Below are 24774 nucleotides of genomic sequence, written 5' to 3'. Positions count from 1 at the left end.
TGTATATGTATTTTAAGATTAATCTTGATTTCGATATATAAGTCATGCAAACTACAACTATTCTATATATTAGACTAGGATCGGCCCGCCCTACGGGCGGGATATGCTTTACTTGTGATATACTTTTTGTATGATTTTGTAATTTGTTTTTAGATTTGCATTTGAAAGAAATGTGTAGATACTGATTTTTTTCTTTTAGAAAATTTTAGGTGAGAGATTTATATGTGATAAGATATATTTTGCTTGTTTATAATAGTTGTTTCTGTCGTCTAAAAAAATAACTTTATAATATATGTTAATTAAATTTCATCTACTTAATTAAGTTATTTGATATATAATGTGTATTGAATTTGATGATAGTATATAAATATCTTTTATTTGTAATTCAATGAAAACATCAGAAGAGTGAAATTTTTTATAAAAAAAAGCAAGATGAATTCATTTTTTAAAAGATGTTTTTTTTATGTTTATATAAGACACCGCCTGAGTTCACCACCTCGCTTCAGATTCTTGACCTCCCAGAAACGCAATAACCTACACTCAACCGTGGGAGGAACACCTGCCGGACTTTTATCATGGGGAGTCAACTGGAGAGTCGCATGTCATGGGAGGATCATAATTACAGGAACCACTAACGACATCTTTTATCGAGACCATTTGCTTGAGAAAAAGAAGAAGTAAATTTGGCCTACACTTCCTGTTTAGTTTCATCAACTTTTCTTTCCAATTTTCTTTATTTTTATTTTGTCTAGCTTATGTTTCGACTTCTTAAATCCAAGCTCTTTTCGAAATATTATTATTTTTGTTTCTACTTTTCTTTTATTTTATTTTGTTTTAAATTACTAAATCCAGTCATCTCTTTGAGAACAATCTTTTGAACATGCTTGAATACTTGTCAACAATTTTTAAAAACTCATGTTCATTGAATTGGAAGATATTTTTTTGCCAAATCTTTAACAGTCTAATATTTTCATATTTATCAAGACGTTCGCTTCATCGTCAAAATTAATAACCAAATTTATATATATTGTACATAATTATATTTAAGTGTATATATCTACTAATGGAAAATTGCATCATGTGAACGTCCGAAATACAAAAGTATCAACAAATTCAGTACTCCAAATAAAGATAAACTAATAAACATCATAACGTTATGAGTTATATTCATCAGTTTTTTATCTTTTACAATTTTACCTCAGGTAACCGTTCTCACTCAACGAATGATTAAGGGTATCCTCTCCATATAAGTATCCAAGATATTTTTGCTCAAAAAAAAAGTATCCAAGATATAAAATAAACATCAAACATAATATAACAACCATCATTAAAATCCATAATATTAAATCAATAAGTCTCAACAATATTAAATCCATAAGTCTCAACGCAAAAGACATATAGCTAGCATCAATACAACCTAAATCCACTTGGGACTCAGCTTACTCATAAAAGACTCATTTCAATACATTATGATTGGTCTTCCTCGTAGTCAACCACCAGCATACCAAATCTGCAATGATCAGATTGAAGGATTAGAGAATAGAGACTAAGATGAATAAAAAAAAAAAATCACCCCAAACGACATGGCGAATAACTATGTTTACATCACTTCATCGACAAACATTGAAAGAGCTCTAAGTAATTCAAATAACACAGCAATTATGTAATTCCACAGAAAATAAAAGACTAAACATATGAATATACCTATGCAAGTCTTAGCTTAGGATATGGTAGAAGCTGGTCTGCAGAGGATGGGAAAAGGAGGTTTTCCTCCAAAATCCATGGCCTTGGCTTGATACTCCATGAGAGGACCATCAGGATGCTTACAAATCGGTTGTATTCTAAGTAAGTAAACAACACACACAACCATCCTATATGTGAGTATAACAACAAAATTAAAACACACAAAATGCTTATATTTGAATTGATGAGTACTCTCACCTTCTCCTCGTTGAGCTTCTTAACACATAAGGAGACAATAGACTCCAAATATTCCCTTGTGGTCATGTCGATCCAAGGTTCTTCCAGATCAGTAAGGGGGAAGATGGACCTGAAGGGATCTTCTTCAAAAAAACCCTAAAAATGAAACAGATAAACTATTCAACTTTATAAAATTGGATAAACAAAGAAGGGTCATAACGTTACCCGATTCTTTCAGGCCTGGATCTTAAAGTCGTGGAACATTTTGTACTCCTTGTCGTCGGAGAAGATTTTACGGTCCTCAGTTTCCTCTTCATCATCGCCGGAATAAAGAGAGTATGAGACTGAGATAAGAAGTACTTACATATTTATACAGATCCACACCGCCCATGAGATACGAACGGCGCAGCAAAGAGTCTGTAGTGGACGATTGAATTAAATTGGAATAAAGACGGATCCATAACTCCGGCCGTTTCAATCAAGAGAAAGGTATAGCAGACGTCATACATCGCCGCTGCAGAAAGAGAGGAACGAAAGGATTTCACGTGATTGAGCAATTAGGGTTAGAGGTCGCGTAATATCTATTGGGCCGCAGCGAACGATAGACATAGAGCGCAAGACGTAAGAAATAAGGAAAACCCAATACGATTCTCAAATAAATGAAACGCATAGTTTCGTTCGCACGCGACACGTGTCGCGATGAGAGGCATCAACTTATCTAGCTGGCCGCTGACGTGGCGCGTCCTGGAGAGAGGAAACTCTCTTTTATATATAAAGATGTTAAAAAGTCATACATGTTAGAATAAGTGGGATTGGGAATTCTATTTTCATTTCTTCTAAGAAGGAGCCTCCCTGAGGAAATGGTACCTGTAGTGGTGACGTAAAATAATTAGCCGGAACTGTGTAAAACTGAACCGAATCAGTTCATTATGTATATCTAGGGAAGTTTTACTGAATTAACTTGTTATAATATGTTTAAATCCATTACCTAAGCGTTTTTTTATTCAGATGACACGATGGAATAGACGCAACACTCGAAGAATTTGTCATACAAGTTGGTTGGATTCGTCTCTTCAACTCAAGTTTAAACCTTAGTTGACTAAAGAATCCCTACGCTATTTTTAATGCTGACATCAAACATATATGTATATACTAGATCGGATAAGTGCACCATCTGTTTATTTCAACCAGATGCATGGATAACGCGTTTAATGTAGTTAAGGACACGAAATGAAAAAGAAATTTCAGACGAAAGAAAGGAAAACGAGGCTTTGATCTTCTTATCATCCCTCAAACATTATAATTTTTAGTATTTTTATTAAGAAATAGGTTATCAATGTTTGTAGTGGATACAAGTAAACGCATGCGTATTTTCATTTCTGTAACCAACACACACATAACACATAGTGTGGTTTGTGATTAAAAGAAAAAAATAGAATTGGAAGTGTGGTCTACGACCCGGACATGAAACGCATAAGAAGATAAGTCGGTGCGGTTTGATGTGTTTGGTGAGCTTTTTTCTTTCTTTTCAACTTTTTCATTTCAAATTATTTATTTTATTAAATATAAATAATTAAGTTTAAAATATATATTAATCTAATTTTTCATTTATAAGCAGAAAATGTCATTTTAGAAAGACAATAATTAACTATGTAATATACAAAATATATTATAATATATATATATCAAACTTAGTTATATATATTAAATAATTTAATCTAGAATATATCATGTAAATTAATGTACAATGGGGCTATATAATATTATCAAAATTTCTAATTTTGAGATGCAGATTTTGTTGAAGTATTGATAGAGACGATAATAAACAACACATGCTAAGACAACGATTGTGATGTACAGAAATATCAAATCTACAAATGCAGTAGATGACGAATATATGGCTCGAATGATAGATAAAATTACAAATATGTTGTGGGTAAATTTAAATTTTTGATAGTATCTTTGTCTATATTGTATCATAAAAAGAATTTAATTTATCATATATTTATTAGTAATTATATTTTGTTATATTAATATATTTAATTTTAATTTGTATTCCGCATGACTTATAATATTTTTACCATTCTACTATTGGTTCGGTACCGCATTTCATTTTTGCTACCATTCACATTTTACTATATACCGCTTTTACTTTTTTAACTGTTAATATTCCGCAGTTAACAAAACCGCACTTTATTCATACCGCAGTATTTAATCCGTTCATTCCGCACCGCTCGTCCCCACACCGCTCGTCCCACTGTTACCATTCAGAGCCATAGTCTTTGTTGATATTTGTGTTGTGCCTTTACGAGTTTCTTGTGTTGTAAAAGTGACATGTGTGTAGCCTTTCAAGGGCTAATGGAAAAAGGCAAAAGCGTTTTAGATAGATCATGTTTTGCCTTTTAGATAGATCATGTCGATCCCACCAGGCAGTGTCTCCGTTATGGCTCGCAACACACGAGAGTGCAAGTGTGCAAAATAAATCTATCTGCTTTTGATTGAAAAAGATTATAGGAAAGAAATAAAATCTTAATAACTTTGTTGTTTACGGTTAAAAAGTGAGTTATACCAGAACATATCATTTGTAAATATGACTGGACAATGGACATACATGTAAAAAAAGATTGGACCATATATGTATTAAGTGTGAGCTGAACACCAATAATGATGTGACTTCTGTATTCTTCTCCTACCAGCTCCAAAAAATTATTGAGTGATAAAGGACATGGAGACGTGGTGTTTGTTGGCCTATATTCATCTTTCTATTTAGGATCTCTCCACTCAGTTGTTCAAAAAAAAAAGGATCTCTCCACTCTTTATCAGGCACGTGTCCCACCCCAGCACTAACTCCAACTGTATCTCTTGGGTGTCACAACAAAGTCCTTACCAATGGTCACTGTTTCACATTCACACGCAAAGGCCAAAGGGTCCATATGATATAATAACACATGGAGAACATGCCGTCCTCAATCCTGATGATCACCACGTTACTAGCAATATGCACATTTACATGTCGCCTTAACATAAATGGCTGATTAATCAGCTGACTAGAAAAAAAAAAGAAATAGGGAGTAACGGATCGGATGATGACAAATCAATTATCAAATCAAAAAACTTTCTATAAGTCTTTTAAACTTTTTTGAGTCAATGATACTTATTTGATATGGAAGTAATTACCTTCCGTTAATCGCTGCTTAATTTGTCTTCCTATCGCTGGGGCCCACCAATTTTAATACGACAATAGTCAATAGTCACGCGAGAGAATATGACTTCCATCATCATCACTATCAGTCTATCATCATCATGATCATGCATGTACAGCTCATTGCAGCTTTTATAAGCAACCAAACCAAATCGACTCCACATACTTTCCCGACCACACAGCTATAAAAGGAAGCTGAGAGACAGAGAGATTCAGACCGCAACCTGAGAAAACAGTGAGAGAGTGATGAGTTCTGTTCGCTACAAACCATCAGATCCATCGCAATGCACACCTGTCATTGCTTCCGAATCCATCGAGAGTAGGAAGAAGCTGGAGAAGAAGAAAAAGAGCCACGTGTTGCTAGAAGGCTACGTGGAGAGTCTCGCCACGTTGGATAATAATAACCAAGACGATCTGACGAGATCCAAGAGCTTGACCGACGACGATCTCGAAGATCTCAAGGGTTGTCTAGATCTAGGCTTTGGTTTCAGCTACGACGAGATCCCTGAGCTCTGCAGCACTCTCCCCGCTCTAGAGCTTTGCTATTCCATGAGCCAGAGATTCTCTGACGACAACAACAAGTCATCGCCGGAAAATTCGCCGGTGGACGATTCTTCTCCGGCGCCTCCTATTGCCAACTGGAAGATATCTAGCCCCGGTAAAAAAACTCTAAACAAATGTTTAAGGTTACTATGAATCGTTCAGACCACAGATCTGACTCATGTCTGAAAATGTTTGAAAATTACATTAATGCCATTTTGATGTCTGAAAGTGTTTTTATTTTTGTTGTTCCTCAGGTGATAATCCGGATGATGTGAAAGCTAGGCTCAAGTACTGGGCTCAAGCCGTTGCATGTACTGTCCAGTTGTGCAGCTGAATGGTTCATTGTCACGTCTGAAGCAGGAAGTCTAGTGAAGGTGTGACATCATGGTACTGTTTAGATGAGGAGGAGATCTCAGAAAGACATTGGAAGGTTCTGAAATTTAACTGAATAATAATTTTTTTTTTACTCTCATTCCATGTATCTTTAGTAGTATCTAGTCTAATTATTTATTTTTTGTGAACGGGCAATAAAGGTATCACTTAATAAAAAGCATCATATTCTTTCTCATTTTCCTTGCTAGTCTCAAGCTTTCAGTTAATCTAACTATGTCTGTTAACCGAGTGTGATGTTGAGAATGACAAGTTCCTAATTTGCTTTGTGAATGAATATGCCTTGAGCTATACAATTGTAAAGCTTTGTAAGTGCTGAGATATGAAAGCTGGATTGTTGTCCTTGTGCAGTGGTGAGAGGCTTGTGTTTTATAATAGCTATCACTAACTGGCTACATGCCTCTACTTGCTGAGGTAACTAATATTAACTGGATCAATTTAACCTTCTTCGTGAGAGATTTGTGTGCCTATTTCCGTGCTGTTGCACCTTGATTTCTCAGGAGAATCGAGTGGGAGGAAAAGAAAGAAGATAGATGGATTTCTTATGTTATGTGCTATCTTCTTCATTATTCACTAACTGGCCAAACTGGTGAAAAAGTGGATGACTGACAACAATTGATACTGATCCTTGGATGCTCAATACGGATGATCTGAATCAAGTTTGTGACATTATTCAAAAGCAAACTGTTTGAAAATCTACATTGATTAAGTATATAACTTGAAATGTGTATCTAGATAGTGCCTTGCAAAATTCGAAGATACCCTCATGGTCGTTCTATATCTGCAAGGCTTAAATAGTCCTTTGTGTCAATCTTGCTCCAATCTTGGCTGAAGCTCCTTGTAAATTGTAGCCTCAGGGTCAGTGTTTACCGAAAAAAAACAATATAAAAGGCCAATATACTATGTAGTCTTAAGCAAGAATACTAACAATGACTGTCGTCAGCACCATTAACATAGGCAAAATGGAATGAACTTTGAACACCACAAAACAACTCTTAGAAGCTAGTCATTCAAAAATCTACCAAGATCTACAAACTTTCATCATGATCAGAGGCATAGTTGAATACAGTATCTATGCCTATCGTTACACATATTAAGTATCAGCTGCCCATTTCTCTCACTCATGATGCTATAGTATTCCGCTTTTGCGCACAACCGTGGAACACAAGTTATCCCATCTGCAACTGTAACAGTTCCCACTTAGCTAGTAATCTCTTCTTTCACCGAGCTTCTTAGTTTGCTCTCTCTCCCCGGATTCTTTCTCTTCGCTTGAATATGATGCACAAACGCGGCAACAATATCATGTAGTTTAGGGGGAGGCTTGTTCGCTGAAGAAACATTATGACCAGCATCTTTCAAAGCCTTAGCAACATCCTTTTGAGCTTTCTGGAAGTGCGCGTTACACAATGCAGGCACGGTCGATGCAAGCGTTGGTTTTGGACACGTGATTGCTTTTGACTGAGCTCTGCATATACAAATTCCAACAACAAACCGGGTTAGAATAGAGCTAGTTGCATTTCAGAACACAAATCAAATGTAATAACAAAGACTATATCCTCAGACACAGTCCTATGCAACACAAAAGGAGACAAAGTAAACCTTTTGTTGACGAAAGTGCAACAAGTGTAAAGCTTCTGTTTTTTATCCGACAGGATATGAAGCTGACAGTAATTAGTCAACGGCATGGCCTTTGACTTGCTTCCACTACCACAAGCAACACAGTTTCCTGTCAGACTCGGATCACTCTTAACGCCGTTGTCGTTGTCTCCGCTACCTTCAACTTCACCGCCATCAATCCTACGCCTCTTGTTTTGGTGGTGATGATTATCTTCTTTGAAAGGACTAACACCGTGCTTCCAGTAATACTCTCTGTGTTGGGCCTTGAGATCCTCCATTAAGGCCCAGTAATGGTCTCTGTAGCATTTTGCGAGCTGCTTCAGGTTGTGCGATCGGCGTCGTAGAAGCTCGGGTCGGGTTAGGTGAGTGGAGCGTCCGAGGATCTGATCTTCGACTGACATCGAAATCGGCGAATTCGACGGTAAGAGGCTTGAGCTAGGGTTAGGGTTTCGAAATTGGGATTCTTCCCCAGCGCAGGCTTTCGAGGGGATTGAGGCCGCGATTGAAAACGGGTGTCTTGGAGGTTTTGAAGAAGAAGGATTCTGCTTCGAAGCAGACGCCATTCTCACGGCGATGAGAGAGAGAGTGTGTGTGGTGGAGGAGGAGGAGGAGGAGGAGAGGAGAGCTATATCGAATCGGTTGGTTTACAAGAAACCGCCTCTTGGGCCATAACTAAAAGCCCATTGGGCCGTACAACATAAACAGAAAGTCTAAAAATAATCGAAGCTAGATCGAATCGGATCGAAATCAAACCGTAATGAACCGGTTGGTTAAGGAGATTCTCTGGACTGCTCAGCTGTCGGTGGAAGGCTCCACTTCACTTGAGTAGGGCCCACACCACTTACCACCCTGTCTTCTCATACCGACACATTCACCTCACCAAACGCAATCTTCGCCGTTGCTTACACTCTAATCCAACGGTTGATAGAGACCGCTGACCCATCACCAGCTTTAGTTTAGTCCTTCCTCTCTCGTTCCCCTGAGAATCTCTTAATATCTCGGCAACGAAGCAAAAGAAAAAAAAAGTAGTTGTCTCTCTCTGGATCTAGCTGCGCAACATTGCAGGTAAGCGGTACTGCCCTAGTACTTTGGTTCTAACATTGGTAACGATTCATAACTAATCTTGAGATTATGTAGAGCTGATTTAATATTAATTTCGTAATCTAACAATCTCTGATCTACATTGATGTATACCCCAATTCTATAATTGAAATTATAATCTTGTACTTCATCCTCTCCAATTTTGTATGATATTGGTTAATCTACAGCTACACAACTGTTGTTTGTTACTAGAAATAAAAGAACTCCAATATTTTTTGTATTGTTGCTGTTTTGATTCAGACAAGACATGTACAAAGCTGTCTAAATTGTTTTCTTTTAAAAAAAAATGATTTTTGTAGCTGATACTTGCTTGTTAAGCTATGGTGACGATCCGGAGCGTTTCAGTGTTTATCCTTGTTCTACTCGCTATATCATCCCTGGCTTTGGTTGCGAACGGGGAAGACAAGACGATTAAAGTGAAGAAAGTGAAGGGGAAGAAGGTGTGCACGCAGGGATGGGAATGTGTCTGGTGGTCCGAGTACTGCTGTAACCAGACCATATCAGATTACTTTCAGGTTTACCAGTTTGAGCAGCTCTTTGCCAAAAGAAACACTCCCATAGCTCATGCTGTTGGTTTCTGGGACTACCAGTCCTTCATCACCGCCGCTGCTCTCTTCGAGCCTCTCGGGTTTGGTACCACTGGTGGAAAGCTCATGGGACAGAAAGAAATGGCTGCCTTCCTCGGTCATGTCGCCAGCAAAACTTCCTGTCTGTTTCTCTTCCAAAACTCTTAGAAAGCAGCTGTGCATTACTAGCATGAGTGTTAATGTGGTTGTGTTTATGTAGGTGGATACGGAGTCGCGACAGGAGGGCCTTTAGCTTGGGGTCTGTGCTATAACAGGGAGATGAGTCCAATGCAATCTTACTGTGACGAGACCTGGAAATACAAGTACCCTTGCAGCCCTGGAGCTGAGTACTACGGACGTGGTGCTTTACCCATTTACTGGTATTCATTTCTCCTCTATTTTGAATCTCAATTTCAAGGATCTCAAAGGTTAATTAATATATTATTTTTTGAAAGAATGCTAAATTATTCAAATGAAAAACTGTTTTATAGAAATTTCTAGTTTTGTTGAAATGGATACTCAAATACTCACTCTGTTTCAAAATATTCCATGTTTTAGAGCATCTCCAAAAGAAACTCTATAACTTCAAATATAGAGTTTTTGGCTCTCCAAAAAGGAACTTCAAAACTTCAAATTTAGAGTTTTATATGAAGTTTCACTACTCAAAACTCTAAATTTGAAGTTTCATCTTTTTATTTGCATTTTGGTCCTTATAATTAATTATACATCACATTTATGATTCTTAAGTATTTTTTCATTCATGGTTTTAATTTTTAAAACTTTTGTAAATTTTAAATATTTCAAATTTATTTTTATAAATTAAAATTTTACATATAAAAGTTTTTTTAAAAATCAAAATAAAGATTTATAATATTTTAAAACTAAATTTAGACAAAAAGAATATTACAAAAGAAACTTAATAATTCTTTTAAGAAGATATATACATGAAGACATAATTGTTATACAAATTTAAATATTACATCAACACTAATAGTCTAGTAAATTTTTTCTCCGGAACTTCTAAAATATTGTCCAAACAAATTTTGTATAACCGAAAATGGAGCATTAATAAAATAATTTTATGTAATAATGTGGTATTTTTCTTGTAGTTTAATATTTAATTATGTATTTCTATTTATAATTTTATATTTTAATGTAATATTTTATTAATTAATATTACTATAATATTTTTATATATGTGCTAGTTATCTACAAAAGTTTTATGGATTTATATTAGTTATGATAAATATAAGGAGCATAATGTAAATTACAAATAGTTTTGAAGTTAAATTTGAAGTTTTCCTTTTGGAGAAGAACACCTTGAAACTTCAAATATAGAGTTTGCAAAACTCTATAATAGAGAGTCTTTTTGGAGATGCTCTTAGAAAAGAAAAAAATTGTTTTTAGAAGATACAGTTTTTACATTTTCAATGCATGTAATAATGGTAAATTGTAAATTTTAAAGACATTAGATGTGTTTACTGAATTTTGATTGACTAAAAATTATGGGAAATAACTAATTACAAAAAAAACAATGCATTTGTAATCAAAATTTAACATGTTTTCTGAGTGAAAATTCTAAAACGGATGGAGTATTGATTTTGACACTATCCTCTTGACTGGAACCAAAGCGCCATGGCTAATTAATACTTTTACTTATGTTTATTTGAAGGAACTTCAACTACGGTGCAGCTGGAGAAGCCCTAAAAGCCGATCTATTGAACCACCCCGAGTACATCGAGCAGAACGCGACGCTCGCCTTCCAAGCTGCAATTTGGAGATGGATGACGCCAATCAAGAAAGCTCAGCCCTCGGCTCACGACATCTTTGTTGGGAACTGGAAACCGACAAAGAATGATACTTTGTCCAAACGTGGCCCAACTTTTGGTACCACCATGAACGTTTTGTACGGAGAGTACACATGTGGTCAAGGCGACATTGAGCCAATGAGCAACATAGTCTCACACTACTTGTACTTCCTCGACCTCTTGGGTATCGGAAGGGAAGACGCGGGGCCAAACGAGGAGCTCAGCTGCGCTGAGCAGAAAGCATTCAACCCTGCAACTGCACCGTCTTCTAACTCTTCGTAAGTCTCTCTCCGTATTTGCCTTTGTTCTCAAGTCACATTGCTTCACTCGAGAAGTGTTTACGTACAATAAGTGTGTGATTTTTATTTAGGGCTTGCCCCTGTAGAACTTATACAAACGAAATTTTTATATTTTTGTGTATTGTATATGGTATTGAAATTGTTGTATTTTCAATGTGTAAAAGTAGAGAAAGAATGTGTGTTGCGAATGGTGTTTCTATTCGTTTATTATATTACTATAAGTTTGTTTTTGAGTTTCCATAATACAGTATTCATGTTGCATGCTTTGTTATTAGCTTCGGATCCCATTGTTTCGAAAGAAAAAATAACTACAGCACTAAATTTATGATCATACTGAAACACTGACATAGTATTTTCAAAATTTTATAAGATAATGTATATAAACATATAACTTCTAAATTATTTAAAACAGAAATAACCTCAGGACTGCTCTGTCAATTTCATAACATACCAGGATACAAACACATATCCATCTGCTATATATCATTGTACCTAAATCAGATATGAAATTCTAGTTTTTATAGTTTAGTAAAAAAGGAAACTTATTATTAATAAACTATTACTATTTTAGGTAATAATTCAGATGTTACCAAATGAGTTCAGTCGACCTGACTAATTGGGCCTTTTTTGTACAACTGTTTATGGGCTTCTCCGACTTCTATGAGTGAAAGATATAAATTCTAAGCTTATCAGGGAAGAGTTGAGGAAATTTTAAAGTCCACGATGGAAAAAAAAAATACTACGAAAAGACCACAGTTTCTCATTTGTAAATAGATTCAACATATTATTCCTTTTTTTTTGTCACTTGTAAATAGATTCAACATATTATTCCTTTTTTTTTTGTCACAGTTTCAATATATTATTTCTTAAGTGGTAAAAACAGCGCTCTATTGAATAAAATAAAGAGAGAGTACTTTTACTTTCTGTATTAATATTATATTATTATATTATGTTTGTGTGTACGTAAGAAAAATGAGAAATGAGATTATTACTTCTAACTTTTTACAAAAAAGAATAGCATTATTTATAGTGTACAAAGTCAATTAAACATGTAAAAAAAGAACAAAATTATGAGGAGGTGATGTGTGATACTTTTCCAAATGAAAACACATGTCTAACACCTGTCACATAGATGAATAATCATCTGATGAATAATCATCAATTGTAACACTCCCCCTTGATTATTCATCCTTGTATTACGTAGTGCCTCGTTAAAAACCTAATCATGGAAAACCCCATTGAGACAAAAACCATGACAAGGGAAAAAAAGTACACTCCCGTAATCTCTCGTAAGAATAGTGGACCTAGCTTTCTTGTCACATATCACTGATATCTCATGATTTTAATAAGTTTTAGATTCATCTTTTAGCTTATTATGATCATTTTAGGTTGCATTTAGGTCCTTGTGTTGCATTTGTATACGCATTTGCATATAATAGGGGTTGGAATGCTCATTTGGAAGTTTGGGGCGAAATTCAAAGGTTAAATTGTACATTTTAGAAGTTTTGGGTCCACTGTGATGTTGACAAGAATCCAGGGACCAATGCTGCAAATTCGAAATATTCGCCTGGGCTAAATCCACGATTGAAAACTTTGGGGTCGATTCGAGTGGACCTTTCTGCGCTTTTGATAGGTTTGGGGTCAAATCGTAATTATCTGAAACGTCAAGGGCCAGATGTGCAATAACTCCAAAATCCACCATTGGAGCTCACAACTTCTTTTCTCCGGATCTGAATCCCGACGGCGAGGCCCGATTCGACAGGGACAAGAACGCGGTGATGAAGCTGAGCACTCCATGAAGGAGTATAGCACGAGAATTGGAGAAGAGTGGTGCTTGGACGAGATCCCGTGGTGGCGCAAGCGGCGGAGATGGAGATACTGACGCCGTGGACGAAGCTTGGTCGCGGTTGAGCTTCGCAGCGGTGAGGGCTGAGAGTATGACGGAGATGCCCGAGCTCGGCCTTGATTGAAGCTTGACTCCGGAGATGAAGCTCGACGACGCGGGTTGAAGGCTCGCGGGATCGTGAACCCGCGCGCACGAAGAGGAGGAAATGTCGACGTCTCGACTCGGGGTGAGAGACGCGGGGAGCCGTACCCGCGCGCATGAGTCGAAGCTGCTCGACGCTCCAACGCGGAATGCTTCACGCGGGTTGGTGCTGACTATCCCTACCCCGGGTCGCGTTTATTACTTTGGCGATTTTAAACATTTTTTATGGGCATTTTAGACTTTTTAATGGAAACCATTAGGTTTACCAAGAACATATAAATACTCTTGTAATCCTAAGGTTAAGGGCTAAGGTTAAGGGGAGATCTTAATTTCTATCTAATCAAAAAGAACTTTGAGTTGAAAGATCTAATCTTTGCTTGATTATCTAGCTCTCTAATCATGTTTAGGCTTGAATCATCCATGATTTTGAGTTATTCATGTTTATTAGTGAGTAGACTATTTTGGATTCATGGGTTAGGGTAATTAAGGATGATTAGAGAAGATCTAGAATGTTTAGTGATAGATCTACTTGTTTCCTTGCTTGTTGAGGGTTCTCAATGCTATTTTAGTCATGATCATACTAAAATAGATCTCTAGGCATTTACTACCCATAAGGTGTATGTTGAAATGTCTTAACCAACTATTAAATGTTTTTTGCTTGCTTTACCTAAGAGATTAGTTGATAAATGAGTTAAGATTGCTATTAGGCTTGTTCTCCATGTTTGATTTAGTAACATTCAACCTAAGAGATTAGATACTTGAATTGCTTATTCAAAAGAACATTCATCTAGAGATAGAGCTTGTTTAGCTTAGTGTCTAGGCATAAGAAAAGTGTTTGATTGATAGGTTGCCACCTCTAGATTGGATCTACATCATCCAAGATCAAATGCCTAGCCCCATGAGTCCTCATGCTTCATATTGAGAAAGAAAGCTTTATCCTTTATTGCATTTTAGTAGTAATCTAGTTAAAAAATCATCTCACCAATTGATAGCACTTAGATTAAGCATGGTCTTGCATTCCCTTTGCTTTAGAATCACTTAAAACTGGCTAGACATCCTTTATACTACAACATTTGATTAGGAGCCTTAAAACTCCTATCATCAGTCACGCAAATACCGCATTCCGATACCATAAAAGAGTTTTCGAAATGTTGTAGTCGGAAGAGCTTTTGTGAACAAGTCAGCCGGATTGTCGCATGATCGTACATACTCGATGTCCACTTTTTTTATTTTTCTCGAGCTCCCTTATGTACGAGAAAAATCTTGAAGGGATGTGCTTTGTTTTATCGCTTTGGATGTAGCCTTCTTTAAGTTGAGCAACACAAGCCGAATTGTTTTCAAATATTTTTGTGGGCTTTTTCTCGTTGACTATTTTGTTTGATTCTTGTATGTGGTGACTCATTAACCGAAAGCCACACACATTCTCGACATGCTTCGTGAAGCGCAATAGTCTTTGCATGATTCGAAGATGTCGCAACCAGATTTTGTTTCTGGGACCGCCAAGAGATCGCGGCTCCACCAATTGTAAATGGCATGTATCTGCAAAACTATACCAAACTCGGAGTTTCTAGGTAAACCAATCCTGAATCAATACGTACCTCGGAGAGAACTGACATGTTCTCGACGCCATTCTAATTTTCATAAATATGAAATGAGCTGTATCTTGCAAAGACATTAGTGTCTAAAACTATATTTTATCAAATACAACTTGCAAGACATATAAGCTCACAAATGTTTTATTACCATATGCATCTCCAAAGTACTTATTTATATAAGATCTTACCTGGATCTTTTAAAATAACATCTCTTTTAACATCAAGAGATCTGTTTACCATTGGAGTACTCAAAGGAGTCGATTTATTCATACAAAAACGTTTCAATAACCTTTTCGTATGATTTGATTGATGCACAATTATTCTTTCTCGGAGATGCTCTATCTGGAGCCCAAGACAAAACTTTGTCTTGCCGAGTTCTTTCATTTCAAACTCCTATTTCATATGAGTTCGAGCATCATCAACCTCCTTTTGAGTTCCAATTATGTTCAGGTCATCACATGCGTCCGGATTGCTTTAATCCTTATAGTGATCGCTGTAACTTGACCGAACAAATCTCCTTGGATTTTTCTTTGAATGCCCCTCGCATTTTCAATCCCTCAGGGAGTTTCATATATATATCGTTATCCAACGATCCATACAAATATGCAGTCACAACGTCCATGAGATGCATCTCAAGATTTTTAGACGCCGTTAGGCTCATCAAAAATCTAAACGTAATTGCATCTATTACCGGAGAATACGTTTCCTCAACATCAATTTCCGGTCTCTGAGAAAATATTTGGGCAACTAATCAGGTTTTATACCGTATTACTTTTCTCACGAATACCCACTTATACCTAACAAGATTTATATTCTCAGGCGTTATGACTATAGGTCCAAAGACATTCCTTTTATTTAGGGAGAATAATTCAATTTGAATGGCTCCTCCCAATCATGTCCTTTTAACATTCTAAAATGGACCTTGGATCGTGATCATCACTTTTATGATCGATCTCTTTGGACACATAAAAGGAGAATATTCCATCAACATCTTTTATCTTATAACTTTTTTTATCAAGGGTGTAGTTGATGGAAATCTCATACTTTTCTGTTCCCTTTTCGTCATCGGGATCATCTTTATTTGGTTCATCTTGAACCTTTTTATCTATGCCTTCTTTCAGACATTTTTCAGTATCAGGTTCTTCTGGAACCTTTCCACTTATGCCTTCTTTCAGACATCTTTCAATATCAGGTTCTTTTGGAATCTTTCTTCTTTGCTCAACAAATTTCTTTTTCTTTCAGGAATTTTTATCTTTAGAACCCTCTAGTCTCCCCCCTCTTTAACTGAACCCTAGGTTCATTCATTTTGTTACCATCAGTTTGTTCTTTAGGAACATCAAATCTGGATGGAACATTTTCTGCGGGTATATCATGTCGTATCTGTGAACACACTTAGTAACTGGTTTGTCAAATTATGCAAATGCATAATTTCCTGAATTTTCAGCCCTCTTTGATTCGTAGGGGACCAAAGTGTAACAACAACTGTGTACACCATGTAATCTCTTTAGGAATTTCTCAAATTCCTCCCCCTAACGCAGGAAATTCATCCTTCGCCAAATCGTGCCGTAAACATATCACCAGTTATTGGTTCAAGATACCTTATATACGGCTTGTTCTAACTCATTCAGAGTTTTATATATTCCCGAGAGTATCTTTAACTCTCCAGGGACTACTAAACATCAAGATGCAACTTAAGTTATTTTTTTCCTGCCAGACATTTCAATATATTTCATCTATTTTAAATTTTCTCCAGTGACCTTGGAACAAGCCGTTTTTCATACCTCAAGGTCATCTTTCATTTCATTCTTTGGAGAAATATATACCTTGGACTTTTGGTCCAAAAATCTCTCGTTATTCTAACGAGCTTTATATCGAATTGATGGCCAATCAATTCACTCTACCCTCATACATAGAGGTAGACTCATAATCTTTATTTTTATAGCGCTTTTTCATTTATTTATTGTCAACAATCTATTTTCTCTTTGATTCCATCTTTTTATCCGTACTGATATGGTTAATCGAGATCTCTTTGTCATCATGGATGATTTACCCAGGTACCTGACTGTTACATTAACCATATCAACGGTCTCATCATGAGATTCATCCTCTATTTATATTTTTGCTGTTTTTCGAGGACTCTTTGGAACCAAAGTGGTCTATCACGTCTCTAGCGTGCCATAGACTCATATATCGTCCATTTATGACACTATTTTTTTATTGGAGCATTTTCAGCTGTAATATGAGATATCATTATTTCATCAAAATGTCTGGCAGGCTGATGGAATATCAATATGAGATTATTCTACTTTTCAAGGGAGATTTGCTAAAACCAACCCAAATATTCAAGTCAAATATAAAAGTGTACCCCACTTTCAGTCAAATGCAAAACCAACCTAAAGGGGTAGTGAAAGTACTATTTAACCCTTATGACCAAACAAAAAACATAAATGTATTTTACGTTTTTATCCTTTGGAAGTCTACACGTAAAAAACGAAGTCTACAAATGTTTAGACTTTCTTAGAAGTCTACCTTATAGACTTAGTTTGTAGTCTATACTCTAATTTGATCTAAAATTTTAATTTTGAAAATGTATAAAAATAATTATAGTGATATTTTTAACTAATCATCAATATAATGGATAATATGAACTAAATAAATTAAAATTTCATATAATTGAATAATTTTCAAGAATATATACTAATTTGGTTATCATGTGTTGGACAATGTTTATAGTTTACAAACAAAAGGTTATAACATGTTATGTCTTTTAGTGGTTGATTTCATAGGGTTAGATTTTAGATTTTGTTTTTTTTTGTTTTATTAACTTAAATCAGCATATTAATGTTTAGTAGTTTATATTTTGTATAATTGGGACTTTTTGATTATCAAGCAAAACATTTAGGGTTTGATATTTGGGGTTTAGGGTTTCGTAGACCTACAGAAAAGTCTATTTAGCTGGAGACGTCCTTTTCAGTCTATTTTATTGGTGTTCACATAAAATCTTTTTATTTTAAATTAAATTTCCATATTTATGAATAAGAATGTTAAATCATATATTAATAAATATAAAAAATAAATAAAAAATTTAGTAAGTTATCTTTTTAATTTTCGCAAATAATAAAGGGAAAGAAAAAAATCGTTGTAGACTGACAAAGAAGTCCACATATCAAATTTAACCTAACCGGATTTAACCAATATAATATTAACCAAATCGAATTTAAACCAAACCTCTTTTAACCTAACCAGAAAAGTTACCCAGAATATAAATACGATTTGTTAAGCTTTTTGGGGTAAAAAAAACCCTAATCCCCGCCGTTCTCTCTCTCATGCGATTTTCGGGGAGATTTCCGGCGAACTCTAGCCACACCGTTTCCGCCGCTTAAACTAGTCGTTGTCCACTCCGTCGCTCTGGTAAGTTAAATGTCTTCGGCTTGTCTTCGGCTTCGTCCGCTCCGTTGCTAAAAGTAACCACCTTTACCTTTTTCTTTTTCAGATCTGAGCCGGCGACTTCCAAATCTCTGCTTCCTGTCAGTCTCACGGCTTCTACTCTAGCGAGCTAACAAACTGTGTTTCATCTTTTCAGGGAACGAACGGTACGTCATCTCTCTATGTCTTCTCTCGTTTAACTAATAACCTAACTAGTTGACTTATATTCCTGTAACCTCTCTCTTAGTTTGTTAACTAACCTATTAGTTTCTTCTCTAATCCATTTTCTGCTTCCGGTCAGTCTACTTTAAGGTACACATCATTGTTGATATGTAGACATATTTTTTGAATTGTTGTATACTGTTTTTGGCTTCCGTCGAAGGATGACAAATTTAGTTTGGTTAGATGGTTTCGTATTCTCGATTTATGATAGAGTTTGGGTTATTAATTTAGTTTGAATGGTTAATTCTCGTGTAGACTTCATTTTGATTTGTAGACTTCTCGGATAGACTTCATCTTGCATTGTAGACTTCTCGGGTAAACTTCATCTTGCATTGTAGACTTCTCGTGTAGTCTTCACTCTGCATTGTAGACTTCTCGTGTAGACTTCACTCTGCATTGTAGACTTCTCGTGTAGACTTCATTCTGAATTGTAGACTTCTCGCATAGAATTAATTTTGAATTGTAGACTTCTTTTATTCGTTTGTAAACTTCTCTTGTGTAATTTTTTGTTTGTGCTTTTTTGCTGCAGGTTTCAAAATGGATAAACTTGATTTCCCACAAAGGCTGTATAGTGTAGGCCAGGAACCTTTTCCGAATAAAAGCATTGCCTACTACAGCAATGACAGCAAGCTCTTCCCTGCTCTTAAAGAAGCACTCGAGGCAGATGAATGGGAGGAGCTCAAGAACTCGAGAGTAGGAGTGTTCTTAAAGTTCCACGAAATGAAGTTTGGATGGGCTTCAAGGCTGGTGCACTATATACTGTGTTTTCAGCTTGACTGCAAGAAGAAGTTTGAGTTGTGGAGTCTCGTAGGTGTTGAACCATTGAGGTTTTCTCTGCATGAATTTGAAGAGATAACTGGCCTGAACTGCGAGTATGTGAAGAATCTCGAGAATCCGTTGGTTGAGGTAACGGCTGACATGAAAGCATTTTGGGCGCAGATGGGAGTGAATTTCGACCGGGGGCCAAGTATTGATGAATTAACTGCAGCGTGTCAGATGTGCAGAACATGGTCTCGAGATGATCGGCTGCGTTTAGGGTATCTAGCCATCTACGCTGGCTTCATCGAAGCAAGAAGAACCTCGTCACCCACACGGGCTAGCCTGGCTAGGTTAGTGATGGATCTAGATGCTTTTGAAGATTATCCGTGGGGAAGAGTAGCCTTTAAATTCTTGATGGAGTCGGTGAAGGGTGTAGACTTGACAAAGACGTATGCTATTGAAGGCTTTGTTCAGGTTCTTCAAGTCTGGGTCTACTGCTGTCTCCCTGAATTCGGAGCTGGGTATGGTCTCCCTATAGAAGGTTCTCCGACCCCACCTCTACTTGCCTTCTTAGGTGCCAAAGGCCAGAGAAGACTCCAGGAGAATATCTTGAAACAGGTATGCTTCTTATGTTTATATATGCATTAATTTGATATAAAGTGGTTTTATACTAACTTAATAGTTTTATCTTCTGCAGACTAGGACTAAGAACTTTGCTATGAAGGATTACTCTGAAATGTTCCCTCGCTGGGATGGTGAGCTGGAAGATGAGAAGGCTGATAACATAGTGAAGGCAATGTTTTCTTCAGGCTGGGCGTGGGAACAAAGTCACTGGCCTCTTGTCGGAACAAAACTGTGGACAAATGTGAAGGTGGAGATCCATCCGATGAAGACAGAAGCTGGTCAGATGATGCGAAGCTTGAAGACAGTGTCCCCTTCTCGCACAGAGTCTGATGCAGAATCACGCAAAAAGGCTCGTGAGTCCCCTGGCCTGGATGTGGAGACCATGAAAGGAGAAATAGTTCGTTGGCTAACTGGCCTGACTTCTAATATGGTTGAGGGGCTGAGCAGATGCGAGAACACTCTGAAGACACAATCCCACATGATTGAGGGCCTTACAACTCAAGTGGGAGCTGTTGAGAAGATGGTGCGTGAAGGTTGGAAAGAAGACCACACCAAAGCTGGTTCATCTACTGATGTACCTGAGGCAAACAAATCTGATGGAGACAAAGCTAAGAAGGACAGCGCTGAAGGAAGCAAAGGTGATGAAAGCAAAGGTGATGAAAGCAAAGGTGATGAAAGCAAAGGTGAGGAAAGCAGAGCCGAGGAAAGCAGAGCCGAGGAAAGCAAAGCTGCGGAAACAGCTCCCAAAGGAATGACAACAAGAGCCAAAGCTAGAGACACCCAAGCCACTGTGGTTAGTACCAAAACATCTCCCAAACCACTTGATCCGAAAAGAGGAAAAAAATCAGTGAAAAAGAAGTAACTTGTTTGCATTTGCATTTGGATTTGGAACGGTGGAACCTTTTTCATGTTGTGCGGAACCTTGGAATATTAGCCCTTTTTCATGTTGTTTTGGAACCTTGGAAAATTAGCTTGTTTGGTTTGAAAAACGTGTGCATTTGTATGTTCTCTTTTGGTTTGTATAAAATTTGTGGCTGTTATTAATGTGTTATTTCTACTGAAAACAAATGCAGAGTGAGAGTGAAAATGAGAATGGAGGCATAAGTGTGGTTGTAGTAGATAAAGAACAATCACACATTGATTATGGTTCTGTGAAAAAACTGAAACAAGTTGGTAAACTGAGAGCTGCTCGCATTGTGGCCCGTGCTAAGAGTGAGCGGCAACGTAGGCTTGCTGCAACTCAGCAGTCTCCTTTTGATGGAAACAGCACGGCAAAGGTTATTATACCTAACCAGCCGAAGCAAGGCCAGGGATATAACCCATTTGCTAATCCTGATCGCCAAAAGCTCTCTGCTCTTCTTGATTGGGTGAAACTTGACCCGTAAGTCATCTATTTCCTAAATTAATTGCTCTTTATATAAAGACTTTGTAGTGTTTTATTTATTTAATTTGATTATTCACAGCAAATGGCGACAGAAGGTCAAAGGTTCATCAAGTGATTGGTTCTACATACTACTAACTCCAACAAAATGGTTGATTGACACGGTATGTAGACTTCTCTCTCATGTAGACTTCTCTCGCATGTAGATGTCTCTGATGTAGAAGTCTCTAATGTTGTAACTGCAGCACATGGATGCTGGCATTAATCTTTTAAGGCTCCGATACACAAAGCACCCTGAATGGTTTAGGTCGGACAGAATTTGCATGTTGGATGCTGTATTTACTCAAATGTGGACAGCAAAGTACTCAGAGTTTCTGGCCTCTCCTGCCAATCCTGACGGCTCAGGTAAACTACTCCCTCCTGGCGCCTTAGACTACTACACAGGCGAGGAACCAGCGTATAGCAGATCAAATAAGACATGGGCACTGGAGATTGATGATATATATGCGCCATTATTGGTCAAGAACGATCATTGGGTAGCTTGCTGGATATCAATCCCGAGGAGACGCATAGTCATTTGGGATAGTGATCTTGCTTACGCTACGGATGCAGAAATTGCTAAGGCCGTGAAGCCTATTGCACACATGCTGCCGTACATGCTGCGTATGTTATCTACCGGTGCGGAGAGGGAGTTGTACACGGTTGATTTCACACATGAGCGTGAATCTGGGGTGCCACAAAACAAACAAAGTGGTGACTGTGGAGTGTATTGCTTGAAGTATATAGAATGTCATGCACTTGGCATGCCATTCCCACCTCATGAGCTGTGTGATAAGAAGATCAAGACAATCAGGTCTCAGATGGCGAGTGAGATATTTGATGAGACCAGGATAAACGGCACAGAGAAACGTGATTACAAGCATCTCGGTGTCTATGACTAAGGTTAATCCACTTCTTTGGGTAGAATTGAGGGAAAGTATGAAGTTTTTTGGTGACTTTCCTCATCGGATATATGTAGGTTGATGTAGTAGTCTTTTGTACCAGACTATTGTATTGTGCTGTGAGTAACATGCTGATGTAGCACACTTTTGTTTGTAACAAACTTATGTAATTTGCTTGCAGCAGACTTAAGTATTAGTCTTCTTTTACAGAAGACTTTTACAGAAGTCTGCTACTCGACTACTATCTAGACATCATCTTTTTATCAGTATATTAGTCTTTCTTAGCTCATATTCGATCAAAAATACAAATTCGAGACAACTCAGAGACTTAGTCTTCTTTTCAAAAAGACTACAAAAGAAGTCTGCGGTAAGTAAAAGAAGACTATAAAAGAAGTCTGCGTTCTGTAAAAGAAGACTACAAAAGAAGTCTGCGTTCTGTAACAGAAGACTAACACATTAAGACATAAGACATGAGACAACATCCAAAGCAATAAGACAACTGATAAGCTTCACACATCACATAAGACATAAGACAACATCCAAAGCAATAAGACAACTGATAAGTTTCACACATCACATAAGACATAAGACAACATCCAAAGCAATAAAACAACATCCAAAGCAACAATACAACTAATAAGTTCCACACAAGACATAAGACAACATCTAAAGCAATAAGAAAGCCAACACCAGTTTAACCTGGACAGTTAGGACGAGTGTGACCCGGTTGTTTGCACTGGGAGCAACTATAATCCTTGTGCAGTTTTCGCGGTTGGTTTCCCCTCATCCTGGAAATTTCTAGCCAAGACTGCCACCTCGACTTCTTTTGCCTACCCCTTCCACGCTTGACCTCTGGAGGAAGACATTTACGTGCCTTATCAGCTCCTTCTTCATTAGCAGGTGTTGTGTCATCAGTGTTAGGAGCTTCTTCTTCATTGGCAGGTGATGTGTCATCAGTGTTGGGAGCTTCCAAAACGTCACTTTTGGGATATATATTTGCCGCGTATGCTGCATAAAGATAATTCTTTGAATAGGATGGGCATACAAGCGTAGAGACATGAATATTTGCATCCTTTGCAGCTGCAATGGCATGTGAACAAGGTATCTTCTCAATATCAAACACACCACATTGACACCTCCGAAGTTCCAAGTCAACAACACAATCTCGATGTCCTCCTCTCACAACAAATCGCCAACCATCAATACGCTCCACATTCATCATATCTGCATACTCTTCACGAATAGCCAACAAGTTTTCGACTCCCCGACTATGATGTGAAGTGAGACTCAAAGCATCTTCTCTCCTTTTAAAGAACCACCTTCCTAGCTTCTCGCGTATAAATTCAAGAAGGAATGAGATTGGGAATCCTTTGGCTGGCTTAAGTGCAGAGTTGATGGATTCTGCGATGTTGCTAGTCTTTATGTTGTATCTGTCACCTTGAAAGTGAACTCGTGACCATAAAGAGACGTCAGCATTCTCCAAATATGTTGCAAGGCTTGGGTTTATACTCCGTATCTCATCCATGTAGCGGTTAAAATCGAAAAGCGTATGTGCGTAAGCAGCGCCTTTGACCAAGTACAACATGTGCTTTCCCTTGAACTTTTGGACTATGTTCTGTTGTAGATGATAATAGCATATTCCTCGCCCTGCCCAAGGAAAAACCTTCTCACACGCCTTCTTAATGGAACCGTGCCTGTCAGAAACTATCACCAAAGCATACTGATCTGAAACACATCTCCGCAATTGGGTAAAAAACCATTCCCATGACTCATCATTCTCCGCATCCACAATCGCAAAAGCCAACGGAAAAATCTGAAAATTACCATCTTGGGCAGCAGCAACTAGCATAACTCCTTCATACTTTCCACATAGATGAGTCCCATCCACCACAATAACCCTCCTAAGATAGTTAAAACCAGCTATCGAAGCTGCAAAAGATAGGAATAGATACTTAAATCTGTTTTCACCATCTTTCACAAGACATGTGACAGTTCCCGGATTCGATATCTCGATCTGACGCAAATAAGAAGGCAGATTCTCATATCCATCTTCTGCTGTTCCTCTCACCAACTCTTGCGCAGATAACAAAGCTCTATACGAAGTGTTGTAATCAAGCTTCATACCAAACATGTTCCTCATCGCGTCTTTGATATGCTTTGGTGTAAGCCCATCTATGATCCCAACCCGTTCTATAAATAGTCTTGCAACATATTTCGGAGTAAAATGTTTCCGTTGAGCCATTCGATCCGCCACTGAACATGTATGAGTTTTTGAATATTTTGTCACCCAAAATGTCTTTGGCCCATGCTTCACACTCGCTCTAAGCTTCCAACCACATCCTTGAACACGACACTTAGCCACATACAGAGTTTTCGTTGTCTTATATGCTGAG

General features: G+C 37.4%; 4 protein-coding genes and 1 long non-coding RNA gene across 10 annotated transcripts; 3 read left to right on the top strand and 2 right to left on the bottom strand.

Annotated features, from left to right (window-relative positions):
- Positions 1–1310: 1310 nt before the first annotated feature.
- Positions 1311–2585, bottom strand: LOC106451077. Of its 2 annotated transcripts, XR_001289493.3 has the most exons (4): positions 2146–2551; positions 1942–2076; positions 1705–1841; positions 1311–1510 (listed from the first exon to the last, which is right to left on the bottom strand). It is a non-coding gene; the product is annotated as an uncharacterized LOC106451077 (long non-coding RNA). The 2 variants fall into 2 exon arrangements; XR_001289492.3 differs by having other exon boundaries at positions 1942–2585.
- Positions 2586–5205: 2620 nt separating this feature from the next.
- Positions 5206–6958, top strand: BNAA10G03900D. 3 transcript variants are annotated; one of them, XR_001274476.2, is made up of 4 exons: positions 5220–5780; positions 5920–6095; positions 6407–6469; positions 6556–6958. XR_001274476.2 is itself a non-coding variant. In XM_013811196.3 (2 exons), the coding sequence occupies exons 1-2, from the start codon at positions 5369–5371 to the stop codon at positions 5997–5999; spliced, it is 492 nt and encodes a 163-aa protein (XP_013666650.1). In that variant the 5' UTR covers positions 5206–5368; the 3' UTR covers positions 6000–6233. The 3 variants fall into 3 exon arrangements, 1 of the variants encoding a protein (XP_013666650.1); XR_001274475.2 differs by having other exon boundaries at positions 6407–6958; XM_013811196.3 differs by lacking the exons at positions 6407–6469; positions 6556–6958 and having other exon boundaries at positions 5206–5780; positions 5920–6233.
- Positions 6921–8292, bottom strand: LOC106371160 (INO80 complex subunit D). Its single transcript, XM_013811195.3, has 2 exons — positions 7655–8292; positions 6921–7520 (listed from the first exon to the last, which is right to left on the bottom strand). Exons 1-2 carry the CDS (start codon positions 8233–8235, stop codon positions 7256–7258), a joined length of 846 nt encoding a protein of 281 aa, XP_013666649.1. The 5' UTR covers positions 8236–8292; the 3' UTR covers positions 6921–7255.
- Positions 8293–8521: 229 nt separating this feature from the next.
- Positions 8522–11674, top strand: LOC106371162 (chitinase-like protein 1). Of its 3 annotated transcripts, none has more exons than XM_013811198.3 (4): positions 8522–8737; positions 9073–9481; positions 9560–9719; positions 11012–11674. In XM_013811198.3, exons 2-4 carry the CDS (start codon positions 9094–9096, stop codon positions 11427–11429), a joined length of 966 nt encoding a protein of 321 aa, XP_013666652.1. In that variant the 5' UTR covers positions 8522–8737; positions 9073–9093; the 3' UTR covers positions 11430–11674. The 3 variants fall into 3 exon arrangements, with proteins under 3 accessions (XP_013666652.1, XP_013666653.1, XP_048599425.1); XM_013811199.3 differs by having other exon boundaries at positions 8610–8744; XM_048743468.1 differs by lacking the exon at positions 8522–8737 and adding an exon at positions 8738–8775.
- Positions 11675–14598: 2924 nt separating this feature from the next.
- On the top strand, positions 14599–20921 carry LOC125579409. Its single transcript, XM_048743467.1, has 2 exons — positions 14599–20053; positions 20133–20921. Exons 1-2 carry the CDS (start codon positions 19214–19216, stop codon positions 20919–20921), a joined length of 1629 nt encoding a protein of 542 aa, XP_048599424.1. The 5' UTR covers positions 14599–19213.
- The last annotated feature ends 3853 nt before the right edge of the window (positions 20922–24774 follow it).

This window comes from Brassica napus, chromosome A10, assembly GCF_020379485.1.
Source record: "Brassica napus cultivar Da-Ae chromosome A10, Da-Ae, whole genome shotgun sequence".
NCBI lineage: Eukaryota > Viridiplantae > Streptophyta > Magnoliopsida > Brassicales > Brassicaceae > Brassica > Brassica napus.
This window is presented reverse-complemented; position numbering and strand designations above follow the sequence as displayed.

Bases quoted from the DNA above. Each gene is read 5' to 3' on its own strand.
- BNAA10G03900D (XM_013811196.3), top strand. From the start codon at position 5,369: ATGAGTTCTGTTCGCTACAAACCATCAGATCCATCGCAATGCACACCT. The intron at 5,781-5,919 runs GTAAAAAAACTC...GTTGTTCCTCAG, and splicing joins CTGGAAGATATCTAGCCCCG to GTGATAATCCGGATGATGTG.
- LOC106371160 (XM_013811195.3), bottom strand. From the start codon at position 8,235: ATGGCGTCTGCTTCGAAGCAGAATCCTTCTTCTTCAAAACCTCCAAGA. The intron at 7,521-7,654 runs GTTTACTTTGTC...TTGTATATGCAG, and splicing joins TGCACTTTCGTCAACAAAAG to AGCTCAGTCAAAAGCAATCA.
- LOC106371162 (XM_013811198.3), top strand. From the start codon at position 9,094: ATGGTGACGATCCGGAGCGTTTCAGTGTTTATCCTTGTTCTACTCGCT. The intron at 9,482-9,559 runs GTCTGTTTCTCT...GTGTTTATGTAG, and splicing joins TGTCGCCAGCAAAACTTCCT to GTGGATACGGAGTCGCGACA. The intron at 9,720-11,011 runs GTATTCATTTCT...GTTTATTTGAAG, and splicing joins GGTGCTTTACCCATTTACTG to GAACTTCAACTACGGTGCAG.
- LOC125579409 (XM_048743467.1), top strand. From the start codon at position 19,214: ATGGATAAACTTGATTTCCCACAAAGGCTGTATAGTGTAGGCCAGGAA. The intron at 20,054-20,132 runs GTATGCTTCTTA...TATCTTCTGCAG, and splicing joins AGGAGAATATCTTGAAACAG to ACTAGGACTAAGAACTTTGC.